Below are 25,286 nucleotides of genomic sequence, written 5' to 3' on the forward strand. Positions count from 1 at the left end.
TTAGCTGTCAGTGTTTTCCACCCGTGGGTAAACGAGCTGAGGGAAAGTTCTCTCGGAGGCTTCCCTGACTGAAGGAGACTCTCTGTGGACTCCAGGGGACCTGAACAAGCTCACCTGTCGGTGTCGAGCTGTTTCTGGACACTTCAGAAACTTCTACCGACGAAAACGGACGTTAGTCTGACGACCACGGACTAACGGCTGAGGGAGTTCAGTCAGAAGGACCTGGTCTACTGAAGAACCTAGTCTTACTGAAGGGCCTGGTTTTACTGAAGTGCTGTTTCACAGTTGACTTGAAGTTTTCTCGTTGGGCTGTGCCGGGCGTGCTGATAGGTATGAGTTAGTTTAAAGTATGGTAGCCAGCCTGTAGACGGGTGTAGCCTATAACCGGAGTCACACCGGATCCAAACAGCTGGACGGACAGCCCGGCGGCGCCGTTGAGATGGGCAACCGCGGGATGGAGGAGCTAATCCCGCTCGTGAACCAGCTGCAGGACGCACTGAGCAGCGTGGGACACAGCTGCAGCCTTCACCTGCCGCAGATAGCCGTGGTGGGAGGACAGAGCGCCGGGAAGAGCTCCGTGCTGGAGAACTTTGTGGGCAGGTAAGACCGTAGACCGCCTGCAGGTAAAACGGTCCACAGGTAAGACCGAGGTCTGAAGAGAACGACTGAAACGAATTGTCTGGTGGAAATTGATGAATACATGTATTTGTATGCATCATGGCCTTTCAGGGCTTTTGGTACAGGTTTAGATTAGAATGATGATGCTGTTGATCAGAAGCTGGATTCTGCTCTGTCTGGTTAGAGGTCAGGACCTTTGACCTTTGATGAGAGGTCAGCTCAGCGCTGTAAAAGCTTTAAAACCAGTGTAACTGAATTAAAGGTTCATAAACTCAGTGACTCATCTCTGTCCCAACAGCCAACAGGTCCTGTCCCCACAGGTTTTAAGTCTGGGTCTTAGGTTTTCTAGGAGCATGCGGTGTGTTGGCCTCACTGCTCTGACTGGAGCTTGTAGGTGTTAACACTGGGGCAGGCATGATGGTTTAGGCTTTTGAAAGCCACCAAAACAACCTTAATCTGGATCTTCAAACCGGCAGGAAGCCAACGTAAGGACCTCAGAAGTGGGCTAACGTGCTCCTGTCTCAGTCTAAGGGAGGACCCTGGCTCAGCTGCAGCTGTCTGACCTCAACAGAAACCTGGTCACCTGCAGGTAAAATCAGTGATCGGGGCCTTTAGACCCTGAGCGTCCCCGTTCCCTGCCTGTCCTGGCTGAGCTCTGCCTGCACCTATCAGCACCACACTCTGGTCCATCTACAACGTCCCCAATCACAGCCAGGGACAGGGATCAGATTTGTGAAGATCAGTGGGCAGTGTCTCAGGTCTGTGACCTGGGTTTCTATGTCCTGGACCTTAAACAGCAGGTCAGAAACCTGGGCCAGGTATCTAAATTCCACAGCAGTCTTTGTTTTGTGGGACTCCAGGTAGCATATCTAGAATACCTGAAGCTGATCAGATCCAGGATACCGGTCTGCACCGGAACGGAACAGCTCTCTGTGCACAGACCAAGGTTTCTGAATAATACACTGATTCATATGGACCAACACAAGCACAGAGATCTACAGGGATCCACGGAGAGTCACAAAGATCCACAGGGATCCACAGAGATCCACAGAGAGTCACGAAGATCCACAGGGATCCACAGAGATCCAAAGGACTGATGGAGTAGTAGCTTTAAGTCCTGTGGACCAGACATGAGGAATAGGAATCTGTGGTGGCCTGACTTTGATCTAGGAAGGCAAATTAAGAAGCTGCTCTTTTGTTTAATCCAGAAATGAGAAAAACAAACATGACTTTATGTTATTATTATTATCATTATTATTATTATTATTATTATTATTATTATTATTATTATTATTATTATTATTATTATATTATTATTATTATTATTATTATTATTATTATATTACTATTATTATTATTATTATTATTATTATTATTATTATTATTATTATTATTAATAATAATATTATTATTAAGTAGTAGTAGTTTTAGTTATTATTAGTATTTACATGAATTGATGAATCTATATCTTATTACTCTGATATGAATCAGCTCTAAATCTCTATCCAGACCATTTCCTAACCATAAGATCCACAGAATACTTTCTGCTTTCAAGATGTCTGAAAAATCATCTGTCCATGGGACACTTATTTTGAATGAGTAAGGAAGTCTCAGACCCAGTTCTCTGAGGATTTTCAGCACTAATTACTGAGTTAAAGGTTGAAGTGTATTGTTGCTGCAACTAATTGCAGTTAGCTATGGCTACATTATTCAACATGAACAACTCTTCTGTTTCTCAATGGCAGCACCTACAGCCAAATAACTTGCACAGTTTGTTGCACTAAGGTTTTCCCTTCTGTCTAAATTCTTACTTTTGTTGTATGTCATTTTGCGCCAAAGCGTCTGCTAAATAAAACTGAATTGTCAGCATGTCCGTCTGCACAGACAGGATCTTTTTATATCTGATGATCTTTAAGCTGATTCAGAGCAGGAGTGATGTGAAAACCATGTGACACAATAAAACTTCTTCTCTGAAGTGATTCAGCAAGACAAGAGCAGTTTCTTCAAATCCAACAAATGGTCCCCTGTAAGAGCTCCAGACCGCCTCCTCATGTAGGGAAGTGTTCCTGCTCTGCCAGGAGATAATAGACCTTTAGGCAGAGGTTTTCAGGTCCTGATCCTGGACTACTCTGTTAGGAAGAACCATGTCCCTGAAAGGTCTGACTGGAGCAGTGTGTGTGACAGAAACCAGCTCAGGACCTTATCTTAGCTCCTTTTAGGCTCAGGTCCTAAAGGCACACTGAGCTGAACACTGAGCTCTGTTCATTCACTGCTGATCTTCCACACATTTACAGACCCCAGAAACCTGAAGCTGAAAAACCTCGAGCTGTTTGTGGAGAGGAGTCTGTGTGTGAGCTCCCAGTTTTATTGTTCCAGTCAGATTTCCTGACTGTGTTATGGTTTGTACCACACACTTCAGCTCTTTGTCTCACACATGACACCCTGTGTGAGTGTGTGTGTGTGTGTGTGTGTGTGTGTGTGTGTGTGTGTGTGTGTGTGTGTGTGTGTGTGTGTGTGTGTGTGTGTGTGTGTGTGTGTGTGTGTGTGTGTGTGTGTGTGTATGTGTGTGTGTGTGTGTGTGTGTGTGTGTGTGTGTGTATGCGTGCCAGCTGTCTGATCCTGACAGGATGCAGTAAAACAAACTTCCTGACTGTATTTTAATGGGACTGAAGAGGGTAACTCCTTACTGTGTTCAAACTAGAGTTACACTCCTCATGTCAGCATGTTGAAGATCTGCACAGTGCTCCGCTGCGAGTGGAGGAGCGTGTGTGTGTGTGTTTTTAGTGTGTGTGATCGGCTCTACTTAAGTCTCTCTGGTTTCCACAGAGACTTCCTTCCCCGGGGCTCAGGGATCGTCACTCGCAGACCTCTGATCCTCCAGCTGCTCACTGCAGACACAGGTAGGTGAGACTGTGCTTGTGCTCAGAGCTGCCAGCAGGGGGCAGTGTGAGACCTGGTGGGTATTATTGGTGTTTTCTAAGTGGATAGAAGTAAATGTTGACAGCGAGGTTGTTTATTGAGGACACCCGACCCTGTGCAGGGACAGGTGGACCCTCACTGCCCCCTGTCGGTCTCTAACTGCTGGTCTCTCCTCAGAGTACGGGGAGTTCCTGCACTGTAAGGAGAAGAGGTTCACCAACTTTGAGGAGATCTGTCAGGAGATTGAGGCCGAGACTCGCAGAGTGACGGGATCCAACAAAGGGATCTCACCTGTCCCCATCAACCTGCGCATTCACTCCCCCAACGGTGACCCCTCCCCTCTCTGACAAAGTGCCTCTCACCTCCTCTCAGCTACCCGTGGGCTCACCTGAGTTCTCCTTTTCCTCCAGTGCTGAACCTGACTCTGGTGGACCTGCCAGGCATCACAAAGGTCCCTGTGGGGGACCAGCCGTCTGACATCGAGTATCAGATCAGAGACATGATCATGCAGTTCATCTGTAAGGAGAACTGTCTCATCCTGGCTGTGACTCCAGCAAACATGGACCTGGCCAACTCTGATGCTCTGAAACTGGCCAAAGACGTGGACCCTCAGGGTGAGGAGATGCTGCCTCAGGTTCTTACAGAGTCATTGGTTTCTCCTGCTTGATGCTTCAGTCTTCCTTCCTCTCCTCAGGTCTGCGGACCATCGGTGTGATCACCAAGCTGGACCTGATGGATGCAGGGACAGATGCTCGAGAGATCCTGGAGAACAAACTGCTCCCCCTGCGCAGAGGTGTGCTGCCTGATGACGTGTGTGACAGGATGTGTTTGTGTTCATGCATGTTTGGGTCCATCCATCCAGCTGCAGTGTGTGACTGTGTCTCAACAGTCACAGTTTCTGTCAGTCAGCTGGACAGCCCCTCTTACTGCTCTGTCTGTGAATTCATCAGGCTAAGAGTGAGTCAAAAGCAGACTGAGTTCACATTAAGTCCACATCACCCAGGGTCACAAACCAGTGTGCTTCTTTGCTTTGTGACCTCAGTCTGTGAGCAGAATTGGTTTTCATATCCGGCTCTGTGCCGCCCCCTGCTGTCAGGGTAATGATTTGGACCCTTCCAGCTGTGGAGGAGTGTTTCTGTTAAAGTGCTGATCCGACCACAGACAGAGAGCAGGGAGCTGCTCCCCCTCAGCCTTGATCAGCCACCCTCTCCGCATCAGCTGATAGAATCAGAGCAGCTTTTATTCACCAAGTATCTTCAGGAGTACCAGAAATTAGAGTAGAATAGAATAGAAAATACTTTATTGATCCCCGAGGGGAAATTCAGGAGTCACAGCAGCATTTAAGAAAACAAAAGTAAGAAAGTGTAAAGAAAGTGCAAAAAGGTCCACAAGAAAATAGATGATGACAGCCCGTCCACCACTCTCCAACCCAGCCAGTCTCCACCTCCACAGGGTCCAGGACTGAGCCTCCCAGCAGTCTGTTCAGTCTCTGTCTCCTGGATCCTGTCTGCTCACAGCAGGTGAAGCTCCTCCAATGTGGCGCCCGCGTCCGATGTCAGCTCCGTCAGCCACGTCCGTGAACAGCACGATGCCACTCTGCCCTCCGGCAGCCCCTCTGCCGCTGGGCTAGCACAGCTAGCTCGTCCATCCCACCAGAGATAGATCCCAGTTTCCCAACAACGATGGATGGAAGGACAGGTCCACATCGTCACCTCCCAGCTCACACCTGAGAACCAGCACGTCGTCCTCACCTCCTCCTCCTCACCTTGAGAATCATCATCAAGCCCTACACTAGTTAGCATTGACATGCTACAGGCTGCTAACAGCTAATTTCACATGTAAACAATGCAGCCATGGTTACATGTAGGATCTCCAGACAAACACAGGAGAAAAGCAGTAAAAATATCACTGAAGCCACAAAAAGTTTGGTGTCCATGACCAACAATGAACCATACAAAGTAATGATCCACTCCAAATACAAAGATGACGAAAAAGAGACGAAAAAAATTACAAGAAACGGACAAAGAAGAGAGAGCTGCTGCAACAGGCAGCTACTCGGGCAGCGCCTGGCAATGAAGAAAAAAAAGAGAGATTAGACTCCAGTTTGTCCTGCGCCTTCTCCCAACAATTCTGTGTGGAAAAAAAACACTAAAAGATAGGACAAATAAAAGGAATAATAGAGCTTCAGTAATAAAAGAGCCATCACTACTCCTCCTGCTGGTCTTCCTCTCTGACCTCACTCCTTACCTTTTCCTGCTGGTCTTTTTTTCCTCTGACCTCACTTCTTCTCCTTTTCCTGCTGCTGGTTTTTCTTGGACCTCATTCCTCCTTTTCCTGCTGGTCTTCCTCTCTGACCCCATTTCTTGTCCTCCTTGTCCCTCAGGTTACATCGGGGTGGTGAACCGCAGTCAGAAGGACATTGATGGTAAGAAGGACATCAAAGCCGCTCTGCTGGCTGAGCAGATGTTCTTCCTGTCTCATCCGGCCTACAGACACATGGCGGACCGCATGGGCACCCAGTATCTACAGAAGATCCTGAACCAGGTCAGAAACACACACACATACTGACAGAGCAGAGGGGAGCTGTCTCACTGTGTGTGTGTGTGTGTGTGTGTGTGTGTGTGTGTGTGTTAACACTAATGATGTGTGTTTGCAGCAACTGACGAACCACATCAGAGAGACTCTGCCCTCGGTCCGCAGTCACCTTCAGGACCAGCTGCTGGCCCTGAGCAAAGAGGCCAAGGAGTACCAGCACTTCAGTCCTGATGACCCGGCACGCAGAACCAAGACCCTGCTACAGTCAGTGTGTCTGCTTCTGACTGTGTGTGTGTGTGTGTGTGTGTGTTTACTGTCCCCAGACACTCACATGTCTGTTTGTGTGTGTGTGTGTCTCAGGCTGGTTCAGCGTCTGTCAGTGGACTTTGAGAAGCTGATTGAGGGGTCAGGAGATGAAGTGGACACTGTGACTCTGTCAGCTGGAGCCAGAATCAACCGGATCTTCCATGAGCGCTTCCCCTATGAACTGGCCAAGGTGTGTGTTAGTTTGTGTGTGAGTATGTCACTGCCTGTGGACCAATCAGTGAACACAGCACCAAACACTGACTCTGTTTCTGTTCAGATGGAGTCAGATGAAAGGAAGCTGAGGCGAGAGATTACATACGCCATCAGGAACATCCACGGGGTCAGGTGAGGTGACCTCAGTGTTTAGAGCAGGTCAATGTCTTTACAGTCTGTCCACCCTCCATGTGATGTCCTCTTCTGTGTGTGTGTGTGTGTGTGTGTGTGTATGTGCCTGCACAGGACAGGTCTGTTCACACCTAACATGGCGTTTGAAGCCATCGTGAAGAAGCAGATCTCTCAACTGAAAGGGCCGTGCTTTAAGTTTGTGGACATGGTGGGTCAGGAACTCACCAGCTCAGTGTACCAGTGTATCAGTAAGGTATGAAACACACTGTCCCACTTTCCCACTGAACTCCAGTGTATCCTTTGACCTCTGACCCAATCCTCCCTGCAGCTCAGCTCATTTCCTAAACTGCGAGATGAGACGGAGAGGATCGTGACCACAGCCATAAGAGAGCAAGAGAGCAAATGCAGGGACCAGGTCTGTCACACACGCTGAGTGTAATCCACCTTAGGTCTACTGCTTGTGTGTGTGTGTAGGTAATGTTAACATGTGTGTGTGTGTGTGTGTGTGTGTGTGTGTGTGTGTGTGTGTGTGTGTGTGTGTGTGTGTGTGTGTGTGTGTGTGTGTGTGTGTGTGTGTGTGTGTGTGTGTTTAGGTGCTGCTGCTCATCGACATCCAGCTGGCCTACGTTAACACCAGACACGAAGACTTCATTGGTTTCACCAAGTGAGTGTCTCTGAGTGGTTCTCTCTCACAGTGTGAAGTCCCTGTGAGGACCAGGTCTAAGAACTCTTCTCTGGTCTCATTTGGTCCCTCTAGTCTAACAGATGAGTTTGCTCTCCTGATCTGTAGATTCAACAGGCTGATAATAAAACTGTCTCTCTGTGTCTAGTGCTCAGAGGACAAACAACCACAACAACCAGAGGACTGCGGCTGGGACGGCTGGCAACCAGGTAAGTCCTCCACTCAGATTACAGTTTTTCTCAATTGCTTTTGTACATTTCTCGAATCATCCTCGCCATTTGCTAAACAGTAAGTGCACTTCTCTAAAAAGTTTGCACAAACAGCAAAACACCATGGATTACATGCAAAAGCAAGTCTCTCTCTTAAAATTCTTAGTTCATCCCTCAAAAGTAAATGTCTGTGTCAGTGAACATGTCAGGGCATCAGAATGACGAGTCTTTGTGACAGTGTGTATGGATAGGACAGATTGGTTACAGGAGATTGGACAATAGTTATATTTTCTCTTTTACTGTTTGTGCTGTAACTTGTTGACCTTCTCCATCATTGTGATGAACATATAAAAGTCTCTTTAAGGAAAAGTGTTCATGCAGTGCTGTGGGAATAACAGAGCAATGCAGTCTTCTGTTTGCTGGGCCACAAATTCTCATCCACATCACAACAAAGATCTTCTCTGATATCAGCCATTGTAAGCTTATGATTGAGAGCATGGTCCACAGATGTGATGGATCTTTATTGTCCTTTTACAGGAAATGTGTTGCCACTGTCTGTACAGAGGAAGGTACACAGACATACTGACCAGTTGATGGTTCATGAGATGAACCTTTGAGCTGTTTCAGAAAACTGGTTGATCATTGGTTGATCTCCAATTGTTAGAGAAAGTCAAGTTTGACCAGGGAGCAATTTACCAATCCAGACAGATTTAGAAAAACAGTCTAATGTTATTGTAAGGAGAGATGTTTGACATGTTGTGATAACTTGTCATACCTTTTTGCATGTAAAGACTGATGCAATGAACTCATGAATAAATGTTGTGGGGGTTGAGACTTTTAGACAGAGACCCGAGTTAACCATTTTGATCAACATGACTTAAGCAGCTGATAATGTAGGAAACAGCAGAGACTTGTACAAAATCATTTGGATAAATTCCAAAAACATTTGCAACTTCTTGAGACAGAAACTGCTTTTTTGATGAGCACAAGTAACACAATGATGTGAAGATTGAAGGAGGAGTTTTGAGAATTAAAGTTCTGATCTAAGAAATGAACCAAAACTACTTGCAAACCTGCAACATCCACAGGTGTCCACACACTGATGAAGAGCAAAGACACAAATCACTTCTGTTTCTCTCTCTTTGAAAATGGTCAAGAGCGTCCTTTACTCTTTCTCTCTCCTCACCATGTCTGTTTCTGTGTTTCCTCTCAGATGTTTACTCTTCCTCTCTCCTCATCATGTCTGTTTCTGTGTTTCCTCTCAGATGTTTCACTCTTTCTCTCTCCTCATCATTTCTGTTTTTGTGTTTCCTCTCAGATGTCTCACTCTTCCTCTCTCCTCATGATGTCTGTTTCTGTGTTTCCTCTCAGATGTTTCACTCTTTCTCTCTCCTCATCATGTCTGTTTCTGTGTTTCCTCTCAGATGTTTCACTCTTCCTCTCTCCTCTTCATGTCTGTTTCTGTGTTTCCTCTCAGATGTTTCACTCTTCCTCTCTCCTCATCATGTCTGTTTCTGTGTTTCCTCTCAGATGTTTCACTCTTCCTCTCTCCTCATCATGTCTGTTTCTGTGTTTCCTCTCAGATGTCTCACTCTTCCTCTCTTCTCATCATGTCAGTTTCTCTCTGTGTATTTTATCAGCAGTATCTTTCAGATTGAGGTTTAGCTTGAGAGAAAGATAAAACAGTCTTTGTGATTTTATGACCCAGAATCTATCTGGAGTTGATCTTGGCTCCAGCAGGACCTCTCTAAATTGATTCAGTTGGACCTGTGAGATAATATTTCTGATGTGTGGACAGCAGAATGAATCAAACATGGTGTCAGTCAATTTGTGTTCATTAGGAGGGTTCCCTGATGAGGGTTATGTCTGGTGGACAGCAGAGGAATGGGTTGTTTTTTTTTCTGATGTTGTTCTCATATATTAAATAATAATGAGTTTCTCTCTGTTACCCCCCCTCTCTGTCTGCAGGGTGTGAAACCTCTCTCCAGCCTCATAGTAGGAGCTCAGTTTTTTTAATCCTCTGTCTCTCTGCTCTCTCTGTTGCAGACTGAAGACTTCCTCTCTTGAATCAGTCTGTTTTTTACTCCTCACGGACTCTCTGCTGCATGGAACTGATCTTTTCCTGCAGGATGCACAGCTTCGATCATTGTCATGGCATCTGATGCTCTTTGATTTTTTCTCTGGCTCTCTTTATGCGCTCAGCTCATTCCCCTCTGGTGTCCCCTGTCATCTCTCATGGTGTAACCTGTGCAGCACACCTTCAGTGGACAGGTTGGATGCCTGTTAACTGTTTCCTCCCCTGCCCTGCTGCAGGTGATACGAAAAGGCTGGCTGACCATCAGTAACATCGGCATCATGAAGGGCGGAGCCAAAGAGTACTGGTTCATCCTGACTGCAGAGACTCTATCCTGGTACAGAGATGATGAGGTGAGCTGTTCACGCACACACACACACATACACACACACACACACACACACACACACACACACACACACACACACACACACACACACACACACACACACACACACACACACACACACACACACGCGCGCACACACATTCACACTCCAAAGTCCAAAGTGATGCTTTGTAATGTGTCCTCCCGGCAGAGTGAACATCTCAGTCTGAAAGTCTGTGCTCGGATGTTGGTCTTAGAAAATTGATCAGACCTCATTTGGGTGAACAAAGTGTGATACAGTATGCTTTAATTATTTAAGCATTTCACCATCAATAATTTTTAAAAAGAAAAAAAATATTGAGAGGTGTGTATTTAGTTCAAAACAATATCAATAATTACCAAATATTAGGGGCAGAAAGTCAAACTGTGTCCTCAAACCCTGCCCGGAGACTTTGAGCCCTGAGAAAAAAAAAAAAAAAGTATTAGGCCAATAAAACAGATCAAACTGACACCTGGAGACACTGAATACACAAGTGAAACACTAAATAAACCACTAAAAAGATACATAATGAACCACTAAAGACACTTAATGAACCAGTGAAAACAATAAATAAACCAGTAAATAACTGAATGAAACACTCATTGAACCAGTAAAAAAAAAAAAAAATCAGTGAAAACTGAATGAACATTTAAAAAGACACTTAATGAACCAGGGAAACACTAAAAAAAACAGTGAAAAACAGTTAATGAACCAGAGACAATACTGAGTATACCAGTAAAAACACTCAATAAACCAGCGAAAACACTTTATGGTTCAATGAAAAACACTACATGTACCAGTGAAACGACAACAAATAAACCAGTAAAACTCTGAATTAACCCTTGATAAAACTAAATGAACCAGTAAGAACACCTAATGAACCATTAAAAACACCACATAATCCCCTCAAAAACCACAAAAAAACAGACTCTTAATGAACCGGTGAAAACTCTAAATATATGAACCATTGAAAACACTAGATGGACAAGTGGAACAAATTATTTAGTAGAAAGGCTTAATTTTTCAGTGAAAACACCATATGAACCTCTTAAATTTCACTGCAACGACCAGTAAAACACTTATTGAACCAGTAAAACACTTATTGAACCAGTAAAACACTTACTGAACCAGTGAAACCCTTAATAAACCAGTGAAAACTCTAAATAAACAAGTGGGACCACTTAAAAAACCTGTTAAAAGACACTTAAATAACCATTTCAAACACGTCATGAACCAGTAAAAGCACTAAATGAGCCAGTAAAAACACAAAATGGACCAGTGAACGCACTAAATGAACTAGTGAAAACCTCATTTTTACTTTCACGCTCTGGTCAGATTTGGGTCACAGCTGGATTGTAAATTGAGTGGACAGTGTAGCCTGGTCTTTTACCATTGTACAGTTTTGAAGCCAGAATACCCCTTATTGTAGGCGCTGCAGCCAAAGTCTGTGCAGTACAAAATCTGAGTGGAGCCCAGTGAAAAATACAACTATACATTTTTTTCTAAAGTCTGATCTCTTCCTGGCTCTCCATCCTTATGTATTTTACTTTTCCTGAAAAAAACTACACAAGAGTGTCAGCTGTCAATCATTGCTTATCAGGAGGTCAAACCTTGTTCTTAACCTCTAATAACAAGTGAAAGAGAAGCTTTTCAGAAAAAGAGGACTGGAACACAACGCAGCCCAATGATATCTTCAAATCACCACAACATAGGGATGTGAGAAACATTTCTACCAGTTGATTTTATTTTTGAAAGTTTGACAACAGCCTATCTAGAATGACGGGTAGACTGAGTTTTTGACCCATACTGTTGCAAGCCACAAGGGGGAGCAGTTGTTGACGTGACCTCCCTTTTAGCTGAGTAAGATGACATCAATTTGTTTTTTTTTACAGTCCATTGCAGACTAAGTGCAGACCGGGATTTCTCACTCCACTTTGATAAGTGTCCTTTTTTTGATAAGAGTAGACCTAGACCTGGTTCACCTGAAGAGGAAACCACACTCTAATGGAGATGGCTGAGATGGATGCAGCTGCAGCTCTTTATGTTTTCATGTCAGTATGTGACATGGTGCTTGTTTGTTGTGTTATAGCCATAGGCTGTTGGAGCAGTGATCATATTTGTCATGTTCACCCACTTCCTATTCTGTCTGGACCTTGAAGGTGTTCCAAGACCTGCCGAATCCAACCATAGTCCAATAGCTATCACATAATCTAGGTGTGTTACCAGGCTATGCTCAGCCTGACTTCTAAAACTACATGTAATCAAACAGACTATGAGCAAGTCAAAACACATCATGAGAGAGTGAGTGAAAACACTTGATGAACCAGTGAAAACAGACACAGGCTTCAGTGGTATCAGGTTTATTGGCAGAAAGCTCAGACTTACAGGGATGAATGTGAGGACGAGGGGTGAGAAAAAGCTGCTGTGTTTGTGCGTGTGTGTATGTGTGTGTGTGTGTGTGTGTGTGTTTTCTGGTGTCAGTGGGGCTGCCATCTGTCTGCCTGTCTGTGCCTGCTGTACAGGAGCAGAAGGTCTGCACAGCAAGTGTAGACAGGCAGACACACCACAACAGTCTCATCCCGTCACAGCTGGGGTCATTGCCGAGGACAGGAAGTGATGTCGCAGGAAGAGGAAGCACATCACAGTGTCCTTCAGTGGGTGTGGTACTCGTAGGATCAGGATTCAAACTGAAGGAAGGGAAAGGAAAACCTGAAAAACATCTGCAGAGTATCTGTCTGTCTCTGTCTGTCTGTCTCTGTCTCCCCCAGTCCTGCTCTGTGCTCACTCTCCCCCTTCTCTCCCCCTTCTCTCCCCCTTTGCCCCCCCTCTGCTCCCCCTTTTCTTCCTCTTCTGGGAGTTGAGGCATTTGGAGCAGCTCACTCTGACACAGCTGGAGCTGCCCCAAGCCAAACACACACACACACACACACACACACACACACACACACACACACACGCAGACACACAGACACACACATACACACACACACACACACACACACACACACACACACACACACATACACACACACACACACACACACACACACACACACACAGACACACACACACACACACACACACACACACACACACACACACACACACACACACATACACACACACACACACACACACACACACACACACACACACACAGACACACACACACACACACACACACACACACACACACACACACACACACACACACAGTGGGACAAACTTGCATATACAGAGTACAGTTCACATACAGAGTTAGATGTAAACAAATAGTGGAGAAAAGTATACAGCCACACACACACACAAACACACACACACACACACACACACACACACACACACACACACACACACACACACACACACACACACACACACACACACACACACACACACACACACACACACACACAGGCATTGTTATAGTGGAATGAATCAACTTCTTTTTTTCCACACATATTGGACACATGTGATAGATGACACACACACAGACACAGAGGTGTAAACATGGTCTGCCCACATTAGAGCGCAGCGCCGAGCTCACACAGACTCACAAATGTTTCTCAACAACCATCAGAGCAATTTAACCCTTCAGCTCCTGGCTCAGGTTCATCAGCTGATGGAAGTTCTCAGGGCAGTCCCAGTGAGCTGTGTGACCACAGGGGACCACATCCTCATCCATGTGACACAAACTCACACACATTGGCATACTCACTAATCTTCTCTTTCTCCCCTGCTCTCCTGCTCTCCTTCCAAACAGACTCTTTTTCAGAAGTCATTTTCTTTAACTCTTTTGCCTCTCCCCCTCCCCCCTCTCCTCACCCCTCCCCTCTCCTCTGTGGTTGGCAGTCTCCCTGGGACTCTGTACATTCCTGGCTGGAAAATTTGAAGCTTTGTCCAAACACAAGCTTCCAAGATCTGCCCAGAGAAATCCCACATGGCTGTTTCTAAACTGCTGGACCTCCCCTCTGACTCCCTCTGACTCCCCCCACTTCCACAGTCTCTCTCATGAATCCTCCCATTTCCAGCCTCCTCTCTACATCCCTGTGAGGACACACTCTTCACACTCCTGTGTCTACTGTGTGTCCACTGTTACTCCTCTCTACGCTGTGTGACCTCCCGCTGAGAGAGCAGACTAACCAGTTACCAACCACTGCACCATGCAGCACCAAGCAGCACCATGCAGCACCATGCAGTACCAAGCAGCCCCCAGCAGCACCATGCAGCACCATGCAGCAACATGCAGCACCATGCAGCAAAAAGCAGCACCATGCAGCACCATGCAGCACCATGCAGCTCCAAGCAGCACCATGCAGCAACTCGAGCACCATGCAGCACCATACAGCAACATGCAGCACCATACAGCACCATACAGCACCATGCAGCAACATGCAGCACCATACAGCACCATACAGCACCATACAGCAACATGCAGCACCATACAGCAACATGCAGCACCATGCAGCCCCGGGCAGCGACATGCAGTACTCATCAACCACACCACACAGCACCACACCATACCACGCTGCTCTCAAGACAGCATGCAACACAACGCAGCAACACAACACAGCACCTTGCTGCCCCCAGCAGCACCATGCTGCACCTCACTGTACCATGCAGCTTCATGCTGCATCCTGCTGCACCTTGCCAAACCACTCTGCACCGTGCCTCACCACGCAGCAGCATTCTGCACCTCACTGCACCATGCCACACCACGCTGAACCATGCTGAACCATGCTGAACCATGCTGAACCATGCTGAACCATGCGATGCTACACCACACTAAACCATGCCACACCACGCTGAACCATGCTGAACCTCACTGCACCATGCCACACCACGCTGAACCATGCTGCACTATGCTGCACCACACCACACCAGGCTGCACCATGCTGAACCATGCTGAACCACGCTGAACCACACTGAACCATGCTGCACCATGTCACACTTTGCTGCAGCATGTGGCACACTGAGCAGGCGAACATTCCTGCAGCCCTCCACTGCCAGAGCTGAAGGAAAACAGATGGCTCATGCCTACACACTCCTGCTGTGTGTAGGTGTGTGTGTAAGGCCTGGTCTTCAGGCTAAGCAGAACAGCAGATTCACATGCTCAGATATGAGCTCAGTTTGTGTGAGACCAAGGCTTCCATCAAAGTGAGCTCAGAGCCAAAGTTCAGAACCGCTGCTTCAAACCCCTCCTGCTCTAAAACTGCTCTGTCCTCATCACCCTATAAACAACACCCACCCCGACAAATGCTGCACTGACCCCCCCCCCCCCCCCCTCAACTGGACTAGAGAGGGTTAATGAGACAGAGCTGAAGCTGTTAGTGGAGTGTTTGCACATTCATGCACAGAGTGTGTGAGACCAGGAGGACATGCCGTTATGTGAAGCTCTCCCTTGCACAGTCTAACCAATGTGCAGACTACTGTACACCAGAAAGATCCTGAACAGGTAGTCTGAACACTGGGATGACGGAGCAGGACCCTGCTTCTTCTTCTCTGGTGTTCTGCCAACGGTCCTGCTTGAGGTTCAGGGAAACTTCTCCTCCAGTGTTTCCCTCTTCTTCTTCTTCTTCTTTGTCAGGCATCAGTGTTTGCTCGCACGTTAAGATGTGTGATGCATGTCAAGGTGTCTCTCACAGGCCCCTGGTCCTTTCTGCTCGGCGTGGCCCCTCCTGGGATGCTGCTGTTAGTGGAGTGGAGCGTTTGTGGGGCTGTGTCCAGCGTTGTATCCAGTCTTGACGTGGCACTTTCACTCATTCAGCTCAGGATCTGCGCGCTCACTGGGGGAAGGCGTGAGGAGACATAGGGAGGGAGAGAAGGAGGGAGAGTCAGGGAGGGACTGAGCCGCCATAAAAGGGTTGATGGGACCCATGGGGGATCAGCTCTGGACTGGTCTGCAGTTTTTCCAAGTTTCTCTCGCACTCACTCTCTCCTCTCCTCTCCTCTGAGCGCCTCTTTCCCTCTTCTTCCTCGTCTCTACTTTCTATTTCTACCCCATCACAGAACCAGAACCCCCTCCTTCAGGCTCCGCCCCCTCCATCTAAAGCGATCCCAGATGTTGCTGTACGAGGGCCAATCCGGTGCTGACATTTCTTTCAGCCTCTGTTACAGGAAGTGGGCCCCTCTGGAAAAAAAGAGAAGAGGAACGAAGGAAGAGAGTCGTAGGGTTCAGGGGAGCATAGAGAGAGGGGGGACTGAAATCTGGAAGATCCTAGCAGCACACACACACACACTCACACACTCACACACACACACATACACACACACAGTCAAGGAAACAGAATCAGTCCAGGTGTTTGGACCATCCTCCTCCTGCATTTCCTGCCCCATACGTTCACACTCTCCTCCACACACACACTGTCCGTGTCTCCTCCAAACACTCTTTGTGAGTCCCCACGGTGATGACAGCCAGGAGACTGATGGCATCTCTGCTCCTCCTTTGTGTGTGTGTGTGTGTCTGTGTCTGTGGTTTATGTGAGTCAGCGTGACAGGCTCACTTGTCCTCTGCTCTGAACTCAGATGCTCTCACAGCTCAGTCGTTTGTCACATTTTAGAATGGATTTCTTCAGATGGTCACTTTTCAATCAGTCAATCTTTATTGAAACAGCCTCAAACCGTGACAGACGTTACCTTTACAGACACATGAACAGAGAGCCAACAGAAAGAGAAGATATCTGATCCTGACCCACCATAAGAGCTGAGCCCAGTCTGTGTTATTGCTGTTTGATGGCATATTTTTCTCTGCATACCTCAGTCAGATGTTATCTGTGTGTGTGTGTGTGTGTGTGTGTGTGTGTTTTCAGGAGAAGGAGAAGAAGTACATGCTCCCTCTGGACAACTTGAAACTCAGAGATGTGGAGAAGAGCTTTATGTCCAGCAAGTTTCTCTTCTCCCTCTTCAACACAGAGCTCAGGTTAGTGTGTGTGTGTGTGTGTGTGTGTATCACCTGTCAGCTGAAGTGTTGGTGGTGTGTGTGTGTGTGTGTGTGTGCATGTGTTTCCCTAACCCGGGAAACAGAAATTAAAGACGATACATCAGAGAGAGAGAAAGAGAAAGAACATGTGGGCTTTGTTTATGGTTCTGCTGTACACACACACTCACACACACACTGAATCTGTGTGTGTGCATGTTCATGTGAGTGTGTGCACAGACCGCAGCATACCGACAGCAGGCTCATTAAGCAGCTAATCAAAGCCAGAGGGTTGGATCAGAGATGAGGCTGCTCTTGTTTGGAAAGAATTGCTCGACTCGCCACAAGAAGAGTGGGAGTGGGGGGGTTGGGGGAGAGAGAAGAGTATCAGAGCCATCAACCAGGAATGTGTTAGACTCTGTCCTATGCCCCCCCCCCAACCATCTCTGTTTTGTCTTTCTGTATTTGTGTGTGTGTGTGTGTGTGTCTGACAGAAATCAAAACCCTCAGGAAACTCTTCACATCGTAAGCAGAGTTTATCAGGATCAGTCAAAGAGACTCACACACACACACACACAGGTAGAGGTGTGTGTGGGCTGTGTCTGGGTGAAGGGAGCGGTGTGAGTGCTGTGGTTGGTGTGTGAGCCCCCGCTCTCCGAGCCATAGTGCTGTAGTTGTGTCATGTTTGGCCCCGCTCCCCGTCTCTGAGCCACCACACCCTGACCCTGAAGCCCCACCCTCTGAGTCCGGCTTGGTCTCAGAGCCCGCTCTGAGATCTCTGTCTTCACTCTGTTCGTCTCTCACACACACGCGCCCAGCTTTCACATTTTTGAGGTCGATGGTTCCGTGTTCTGGACGTGAGAAGGGAACAACAAAGGGAGGAACGAAACAACGGAGTGATTAGAGGGAAATGTTTAACAGATGGGACACAGCCTGCTCCAGATCCTTAAGTCCAGATCCCCCAGTCCACTTCCTCCAATCCAGATCCTCCACTCAGTCCTGACTCTGCTGCTCCATAGCTTGAGGGCAGAGAGATGGAGACACGATGATGGAGGAGAGAGCATGGACAGGGGGATGGAGTTAGTCAGATAAAACTTGATAATTTGATTTGTGAAAAGATGTAAACTCTTAAAGACCTGAAGCTGTGAAGGTTTGCTACCATGAGGGACTTGTGTTCAATCTGAACCCCATGACCCCCCCCCCCACCACACACACACACACACACACACACACACACACACACACACACACACACACACACACACACACACACACACACACACACACACACACACACACACACACACACACACACACACACACACACACACTCTCACATACATGTTCCAGGAGTTAGACAGGGGTTAGTGAGTGCGTCAGTGACTCAGAGGAACAGTCAGAGCAGACACTAGCGTTCGGGGAATCCCTCTTTGTTTCTAGCTCAGGCTCTTGACAGAGTTTGGCCATGACACTTCTGAGCGCGTGCAGTAGAGATCTCCATACTGCAGTTTGGACACACAGGCCATACCATCTGGATCCAGAGCCCTGGACTGAAGTGTGTCCACTCTGAGTTCTTGTCCCTCTCCCTGACAGACTTTCTCAGTTTCTGAACTCTATGTTTCTGCAGGAACGTCTATAAGGACTACCGGAGTCTGGACCTGGCCTGCAGCTCTCAGGAGGATCTGGATGGCTGGAAGGCGTCTCTGCTGCAGGCCGGAGTCTACCCAGAGAGAGTAGGTACACCTGTGTGTGGGCCAGCTCCACTTACCTGTGTGCTGTGAGAGGCCAGAGCATGTGTCCCCCTGTCCTCCCCCCTGGCAGAGAGTCCCCCAGCCCTCCATCCAGCCCTCCATCCAGCCCTCCATCCAGCCCTCCATCCAGCCCTCCATCCAGCCCTCCATCCAGCCCTCCATCCAGCCCTCCATCCAGCCCTCCATCCAGCCCTCCATCCAGCCCTCCATCTCACTCTGTCGTTGGCTCCTCAAAGCAGCATTCCCTGTGCATGATGTCACTATAGCATGTGTGTGTGTGTGTGTGTGTGTGTGTGTGTGTGTGTTCCAGTCTGTTTCTAATCAGCAGTTCCTCGACCCACACAACCCCCCTTCCCCTACTCTCTGCTCCCCTTGAACTGCCGCTCCTCCTCTCTTCCTATTTTCCTTCTTCCCTCCTCCTTCTCCTCTCCTCCTCATCTCCTCCCCCTCTCCTCCTCTCCTTCTCCTCCTCTCCTCCTCATCTCCTCCTCCTCTCCTCCTCTTCTCCTCAGACCATGAATAGATTACAAATATGAACTCACACACGAGACAGAACTTCACAGCCTCACATCTGTATCAGCATGTTTTACTGCCCCATACATGATGTGTGTGTGTGTGTGTGTGTGTGTGTGTGTGTGTGTGTGTGTGTGTCTCAGGTGGACACAGAGGATAACGGAGCTCCTGAGAACTTCTCTGACCCCCTGCTGGAGCGTCAGGCAGAGACGATTCGCAGCCTGGTGGAGTCCTACATGAGCATCATCTATAAGACCATTAAAGACCTTATGCCTAAGACCATCATGCACCTGATGGTCAACAGTGTGAGACACACACTCACCCACACACACACACACACACACACACACACACACACACACACACACACAGGTGCCTTGCTCTGAAATAGTCTCTCCTGTCTTTGTGAATGTAAAATCAGTTGGTTGAATGAAGCTCTTTGTCCCTCATATTTCTGCATTAGACCACATATTTCCCAAACACCATGAACTTCAGCTGTGATCCACAAACATCATGTGTGTCACCTGTATGAGTGTATTATCAGCTGATCTGAGGGGATTCTTAAGTCTATCTGATCTCCTCTTAGCTCCAGTCTAATCACACCTTCTCCCTGCTTAAGCCATACATTCAGTGCCTACATTTCCCAGGAGCCTTTCTCTGCCCATTAGTGTGATCCACAGCAGGAGCAGTGTTAAAGTGTAGCCTTATCTCTCTAGGGATGGGGTCTTGGAAAAAAAAAACACATCTCTGACCCAACCTGGGCCTGCTGGGCCTTTACCAAAGTACCCATGTAGGCACAGACCAGCAGGGAGCTCTGTAAACCAAGCAGCAGCGTCCCATCATCCCACCCTGAATTTCCGGTCAGACAAAACGCTGCCAGAATCTGCCTCCTCTCTGATATCTTTATAATTCTTTCTCTTCCTGGAGGAGTGTGTAGCTGGCTCACGCTCCCAGGAAAGACCAGCACTGGGGGCTGCAGCAGTCTGGAGTGCACAACCCTGCACAGACAAAAGCTTCTCACACACACGCACGCACGCACCAGACTCACACAAACACACCCTCAGGTGCAGTGATGTATTACCCTCACAGTGTGAAGATCTTCCCTCTTAAACAGATAGATAGAAGTCTTTGCAGCTTTCCTATTGCCGTAGAGCCCCCACATTCGCCCCCACCCAATAACCTCTGTGTCACCTCTGTGTAATCTGGCATTATAGCCTTTGTATGATCTGAAGACGCTGAATGTAATATATGTACCAAAACCTGAAGATAAGTGCAGTCTAGTCTATACACACTGCAAGTATCATCTGATCACACAGGCAATGAAATCTGTGTGTAATCAGATGTCCCTGTGCAGGTGAAGGAGTTCATCAGCGCTGAGCTCCTGGCCCAGCTCTACGCTCTGGGAGAAGGAGCTTCTCTGATGGATGAGTCAGAGGAGCAGCAGCAGCACCGACACCAGGTGCTCTGCAAACATGCTGCCCTAAAGGAGGCGCTGTCTGTCATAGGACAGATCTCCACCTCCACCTGCTCCACCCCCCTGCCCCCACCTGTGGACTCCTCCTGGATCCTGCCCAGGTACACATGTACACCCACACACATACACAGATATCTGCACAGCAAATCCACTAGTGTTAAACCAGTTCAGTGTTAAATTCTTGGTGTTGATTTAATGTATTTTACTCTACACTGGTGTTAAACCATACTACTGTGAGAGTTACTTTGCAGTGCTGATGAAAAATAACACCACACAGTGTTACTTTAAACACTCCTCACTCATGGTGGTGTCATGTTCCATCCCAGGAAACACAACAAATTAAGATAAATTTAAGATAGTCTTATTTAACAAAGTGACAAAGCAAAGATTGTATAAATATAAACCGTAATCTTCTTCCTCTCTCCAAACCAAACAAACCCAAAATACAAATCATTCCCAAACACATTGGATCTTACCAGGATGAAGGGCAGAGAGAGTGTGGCTGCACTGAGCTGAGCATATCTGCTCAGGCCGAGTGACCACACCCACACCCACCCAGGTGTCAGCCATCCTCCACACAGGAGGCACCCAGGCCTGGAGGAATCTCCTTCCTCCATCACAGTGGCAATAATCATGTGTTTTTACAATAACCTGTCCTTCCATCTGCACTGTTGACTCAGATGTTGTTTGTAAGCAAAAATTTTCAGAAGAGTTTCATTTAAAATTATGAGTGGGCAATTTATAACTATTAATTCAATCAAAATTCAGTCAAACTGAACTGTTTGGCAAGAACTGCACTGTTTTAAAACTGAAGGAAGTGATTTCACTCAAATGATCTGAGTCATGATGAGCTAAATAAAATGTTTAAGTAGGTTCAACTTCATTGCTAAAGGAATTGACTTAAACTACACTGCACTGTAAAAACAAACTGTTGATCCAACTTAAAAAAATGTTTTAATTGGTATCACATAGTTGTTTTTTGTGTTTTTTTTTTCAAATAACAGTTTTATGTTGGGCTTACATCATTGCTTTAAGTCTCATGTGTTAGTAATTTGATTCATTTCAATTATCACCTTGTATAAATCCAGCTCAAAACAAGCTAACCCAAATTTGAAGACTTTTTGATGAAATGTTCTCTGTAACCAAACCTAAAAAAAACTCTTCCTTTACATTTTAAGACAGTGGTTTTAGCAGTCATTTTTGTTGTTTTGTAACCGTGAGTGAGGAGGGAACACAGTGGATATGAGTCCCTGCTGAACATGAGAGCACAGACTACTTGTGCCCAGTGCATCAGACTGCTTGTCCAGGCTTCATGGCACAGACTGGCTGCCTTTGCTCTTTGCGGCACTGACTGGCTGGCTGTGTGCATGGCACGGACCGGCTGTCTGTGTGCTGTATGGCATGGATAGGCTGTTTATGTGCTTCATGCCATGTGGTGCCTGTGATTAACACTAGATGGGTTTCTGCTGTGCCTCAGCATGCACCTAACATTACAGTCTGTTATGTTAATTCAAAGTTCACTGAAAAGGCTCCACAGTGACAAACAGAGCACAGCCAGTCCATGTCATGTAGCACAGTCATCTGGTCTGTGCAATGTGCAGAGCACAGACAGTCAGTCTGTCGAATAGTGTCTTTGGGACTTGGGGTCTGTGCCCCTTTGCAGACACTCAACGTTCAGCAGGGTCTCATATCCACTGTGTTTCCTCCTCACAAATCCCGTCACAACATAAATCAATGTCTAACAGTAAAATGCACATAAACAGTCAAAGTAATCCAACAATTTTATTTTTTTAAGTATACCTTACCTACAAGATTAGATTGTACAGAACTCTGGGTTAACAGTGCAGATCAAAGAATGGTTCACTGTAAAAAACAAAAAAAATACTGAAACCGCGAGTGGGGACGGCAGCATTAATGGCCTACCTGGTGTTTCAAGGGTGTTTTGATGAAGAGGTCTGTTTCTTGTCATTTCATCTTATGGAATTGTTCAAGAGAAAGAAAACATTGTTCTCGTTATCACTTCAGTCTGTTTTTGGGGTGTTTATCACACATGAATGTGTTAACACTAAGAAACTGCACTCTTAAACTCCAACTCTAATTAATTCTTTAACAAAATTTCAGCACCACCAACAAGTGTTAACTGTTAACAAGTGGTTTAGTGGAATTTTCTTACTCCTATAGAGTTACTGATGGAAGACCAATGTACACCAACTTAGTGTCCATTTAACACCATTGTGGTGTTATTACTTTAAATTGACAGGTCTACACTGTCATAGTGTTAAACTAAAACTTTTAATACTTTTAATACTTTGAAAAGTGTTCAAAGAACACTTTTCAAAGTGTTAATTTAACGCTTTTTCAGAAGTTCCCACACAAACCCCAAAGCAGTGTTAAATCTAACTCCCGGGGAGTTAAATTATATCATTTCAAATGTGCAGTGAACCATGAGTGAGGAGGGAACTGCATCTATAGACTACCTTCTGTTACAGAAACTTTTGGATGACAGTGTGTGTCCTTTCACATTTCTTCTGTAAGTTGTGGACGAGAAAAAATAAATGTTCTCAGTACCACTTCATCTGTTTTTTGGTGATTATCATAGTGGTACCAATGGAAGAACAATGTACACCAACTGAGTGATAATTTAACACCATTGTGGCGTTATTTTGGTTTGTGAGAGTTTACAGGTTGACACTGTTATAGTCTTAAACTTTTAACACTCGGAAAGTGTTAATTTAACACTTTTTCAGTGTTTCCCATACAAACCCCAGAGCAGTGTTAAATTTTACACTAAGGGAGTTAACTTTACCCTCTCAGATTTGCAGTGTGACTGTCCCCTCTGTTCCTTCTCCCCCCTTTAGTGTCACTCCTCAGAAGTCAGTGACCAGCAGCAGACCCGTGGGTCGAGGTCAGGCCCCATCCGCACCCCGCCTGCCCCTCTATAGTGGACCCACAGCCCCCCCCAGCACAGGCAGCCTTCAGCAGCCCGTCAGCCAACCCCACCGCCCCCCACCCAGCGTTCCAAGGTGACAGAAAACACACCAACACATCCTGGATCTAACCTCACACACACATGCAGGCAGCACAAAGCAGAGAGAGTTATTTGAGCAGGGTGGGGGTCTGCTGGAAAATGTGTTTCTCATATTGTATTTCTCATCAGCCCCAGCAGTCAGGACTCCTCAGCCAGAGACAGCCCTTTCCTCCTCCTCCTCCTCCTCCTCCTCCTCCTCCTCCGCCTCTCCTCTCCTCTCCTCTCCTCTCCTCTCCTCTCCTCTCCTCTCCTCTCCTCTCCTCTCCTCTCCTCTCCTCTCCTCTCCTCTCCTCTCCTCTCCTCTCCTCTCCTCTCTCTTATTTTTCTGCATGGTTTTGTTTTATGGCCCTCCTCAGCTCTCCTTGTGCAGTAACCATTACTTTTCCTTCTTCTTTCTTCTGTCTTTCTTTCTTCTTTCTTTCTTTCTTCTGGTGCATTTTCTTCTCCTCTCCTCTTCCACGGTTCCCCCCCCTGCTCTTGGTCTGTCGCTCCTCTGCCTCTCTGCCTCGCTGCCTCTCTGCCTCAGTTCCTCTCTGCTCTCTAAAGGTTCTTTGGGTTCTTTCCCTCATACAGACTCCCTCCTTCTAACCTTGTGCCCCCTTTCCTTTCTTTTCTCTTTCTCCCTCTGTCTCCTGTCGATGTTATGCTCCTCTTTAAACGTAAAAGCTGAGTAACCATCAGTGTCTCATCAGAGCAGAATGACAGATACAGATGCAGAGCTGTAGTGAGCAGGGGACTGGGTTGCAGGCTTCACATGTCTGGCTTTGCTTCCCCTAACAAAGGTCACAGAAAGCCAAAGCAGTTTCTGTGTAAAACTGAGGACATGGAGCTTCCTCCTCTCCTTCCTCTCAAAAATGAAGCCAAAATCCAGCTGTCAGTCTGTCTGTAACCCTTACTCTGCTTTAAACAGGTGAGCTGTCAGTAAATCCAGTTGTCAGTCTGTCTTTGATATCTTTCTGTGCTGGAAACTGAGACATTGGTCACTGACCACCCTCCCCAGAGACATTGAAATGATTCTTAGGTGATTTATTTTCTGCAGGAGGACTCCACCAGCCATCCCCAACTCCAAATAATTGACCATTTTGCACAGAACTCCATTTCCCATGTGCCCCTGCTGCAGCCAACCTGAAATGATGTCTTATCCAGCTGCAGCTGGATGCTCCCCTGTGACTCTAAAGGATTGGCAGATTGTGTTTTCTACTTTAAATCCTGCACCATGAAGCTGGAATGTACTGAACTGTCTGAACCCTGTGTACATAAAATACTGACTTATATGATTGAGAGAATACACATGCACTATTTTTACTGTTTGTCAATAAACAGCTATTTTATTTTTCAACATTTGTCCTGAGTTCATCATTTGTAGCTTTACCTAAAAAAAGTGCTTCAAGGGAAACCAACACTGCTGTGTTTGCTTCAGGAGAAACTGACTCTGCTCCGTTTTCTTCAGTGGCTGTGATCAGTGTTTACATCAGGCTCATTAGAGAAGAATATTACAGATGGAGACAGACAGTGGCCTGCAGCCACGGCACCAACAGACATAAACCT

General features: G+C 46.7%; 1 protein-coding gene across 2 annotated transcripts; it reads left to right on the top strand.

The window, feature by feature from the left end:
- On the top strand, positions 1 to 25,029 carry dnm3a (dynamin 3a). 2 transcript variants are annotated; one of them, XM_074668082.1, is made up of 21 exons: positions 1 to 600; positions 3,445 to 3,518; positions 3,715 to 3,864; positions 3,948 to 4,151; positions 4,232 to 4,330; positions 5,921 to 6,081; positions 6,194 to 6,336; positions 6,433 to 6,568; positions 6,656 to 6,723; positions 6,838 to 6,976; positions 7,052 to 7,138; positions 7,317 to 7,387; positions 7,554 to 7,614; positions 9,583 to 9,609; positions 9,928 to 10,041; positions 16,866 to 16,975; positions 18,600 to 18,705; positions 19,380 to 19,541; positions 20,591 to 20,811; positions 23,569 to 23,733; positions 24,778 to 25,029. In XM_074668082.1, the coding sequence occupies exons 1-21, from the start codon at positions 440 to 442 to the stop codon at positions 24,809 to 24,811; spliced, it is 2,493 nt and encodes an 830-aa protein (XP_074524183.1). In that variant the 5' UTR covers positions 1 to 439; the 3' UTR covers positions 24,812 to 25,029. The 2 variants fall into 2 exon arrangements, with proteins under 2 accessions (XP_074524183.1, XP_074524184.1); XM_074668083.1 differs by lacking the exon at positions 9,583 to 9,609.
- The last annotated feature ends 257 nt before the right edge of the window (positions 25,030 to 25,286 follow it).

The sequence above is a fragment of the Halichoeres trimaculatus genome, unplaced genomic scaffold (assembly GCF_033239565.1).
Source record: "Halichoeres trimaculatus isolate MK-OKI-2021-1 unplaced genomic scaffold, fHalTri1.1 fHalTri1_scaffold_4, whole genome shotgun sequence".
Taxonomy (NCBI): domain Eukaryota; kingdom Metazoa; phylum Chordata; class Actinopteri; order Labriformes; family Labridae; genus Halichoeres; species Halichoeres trimaculatus.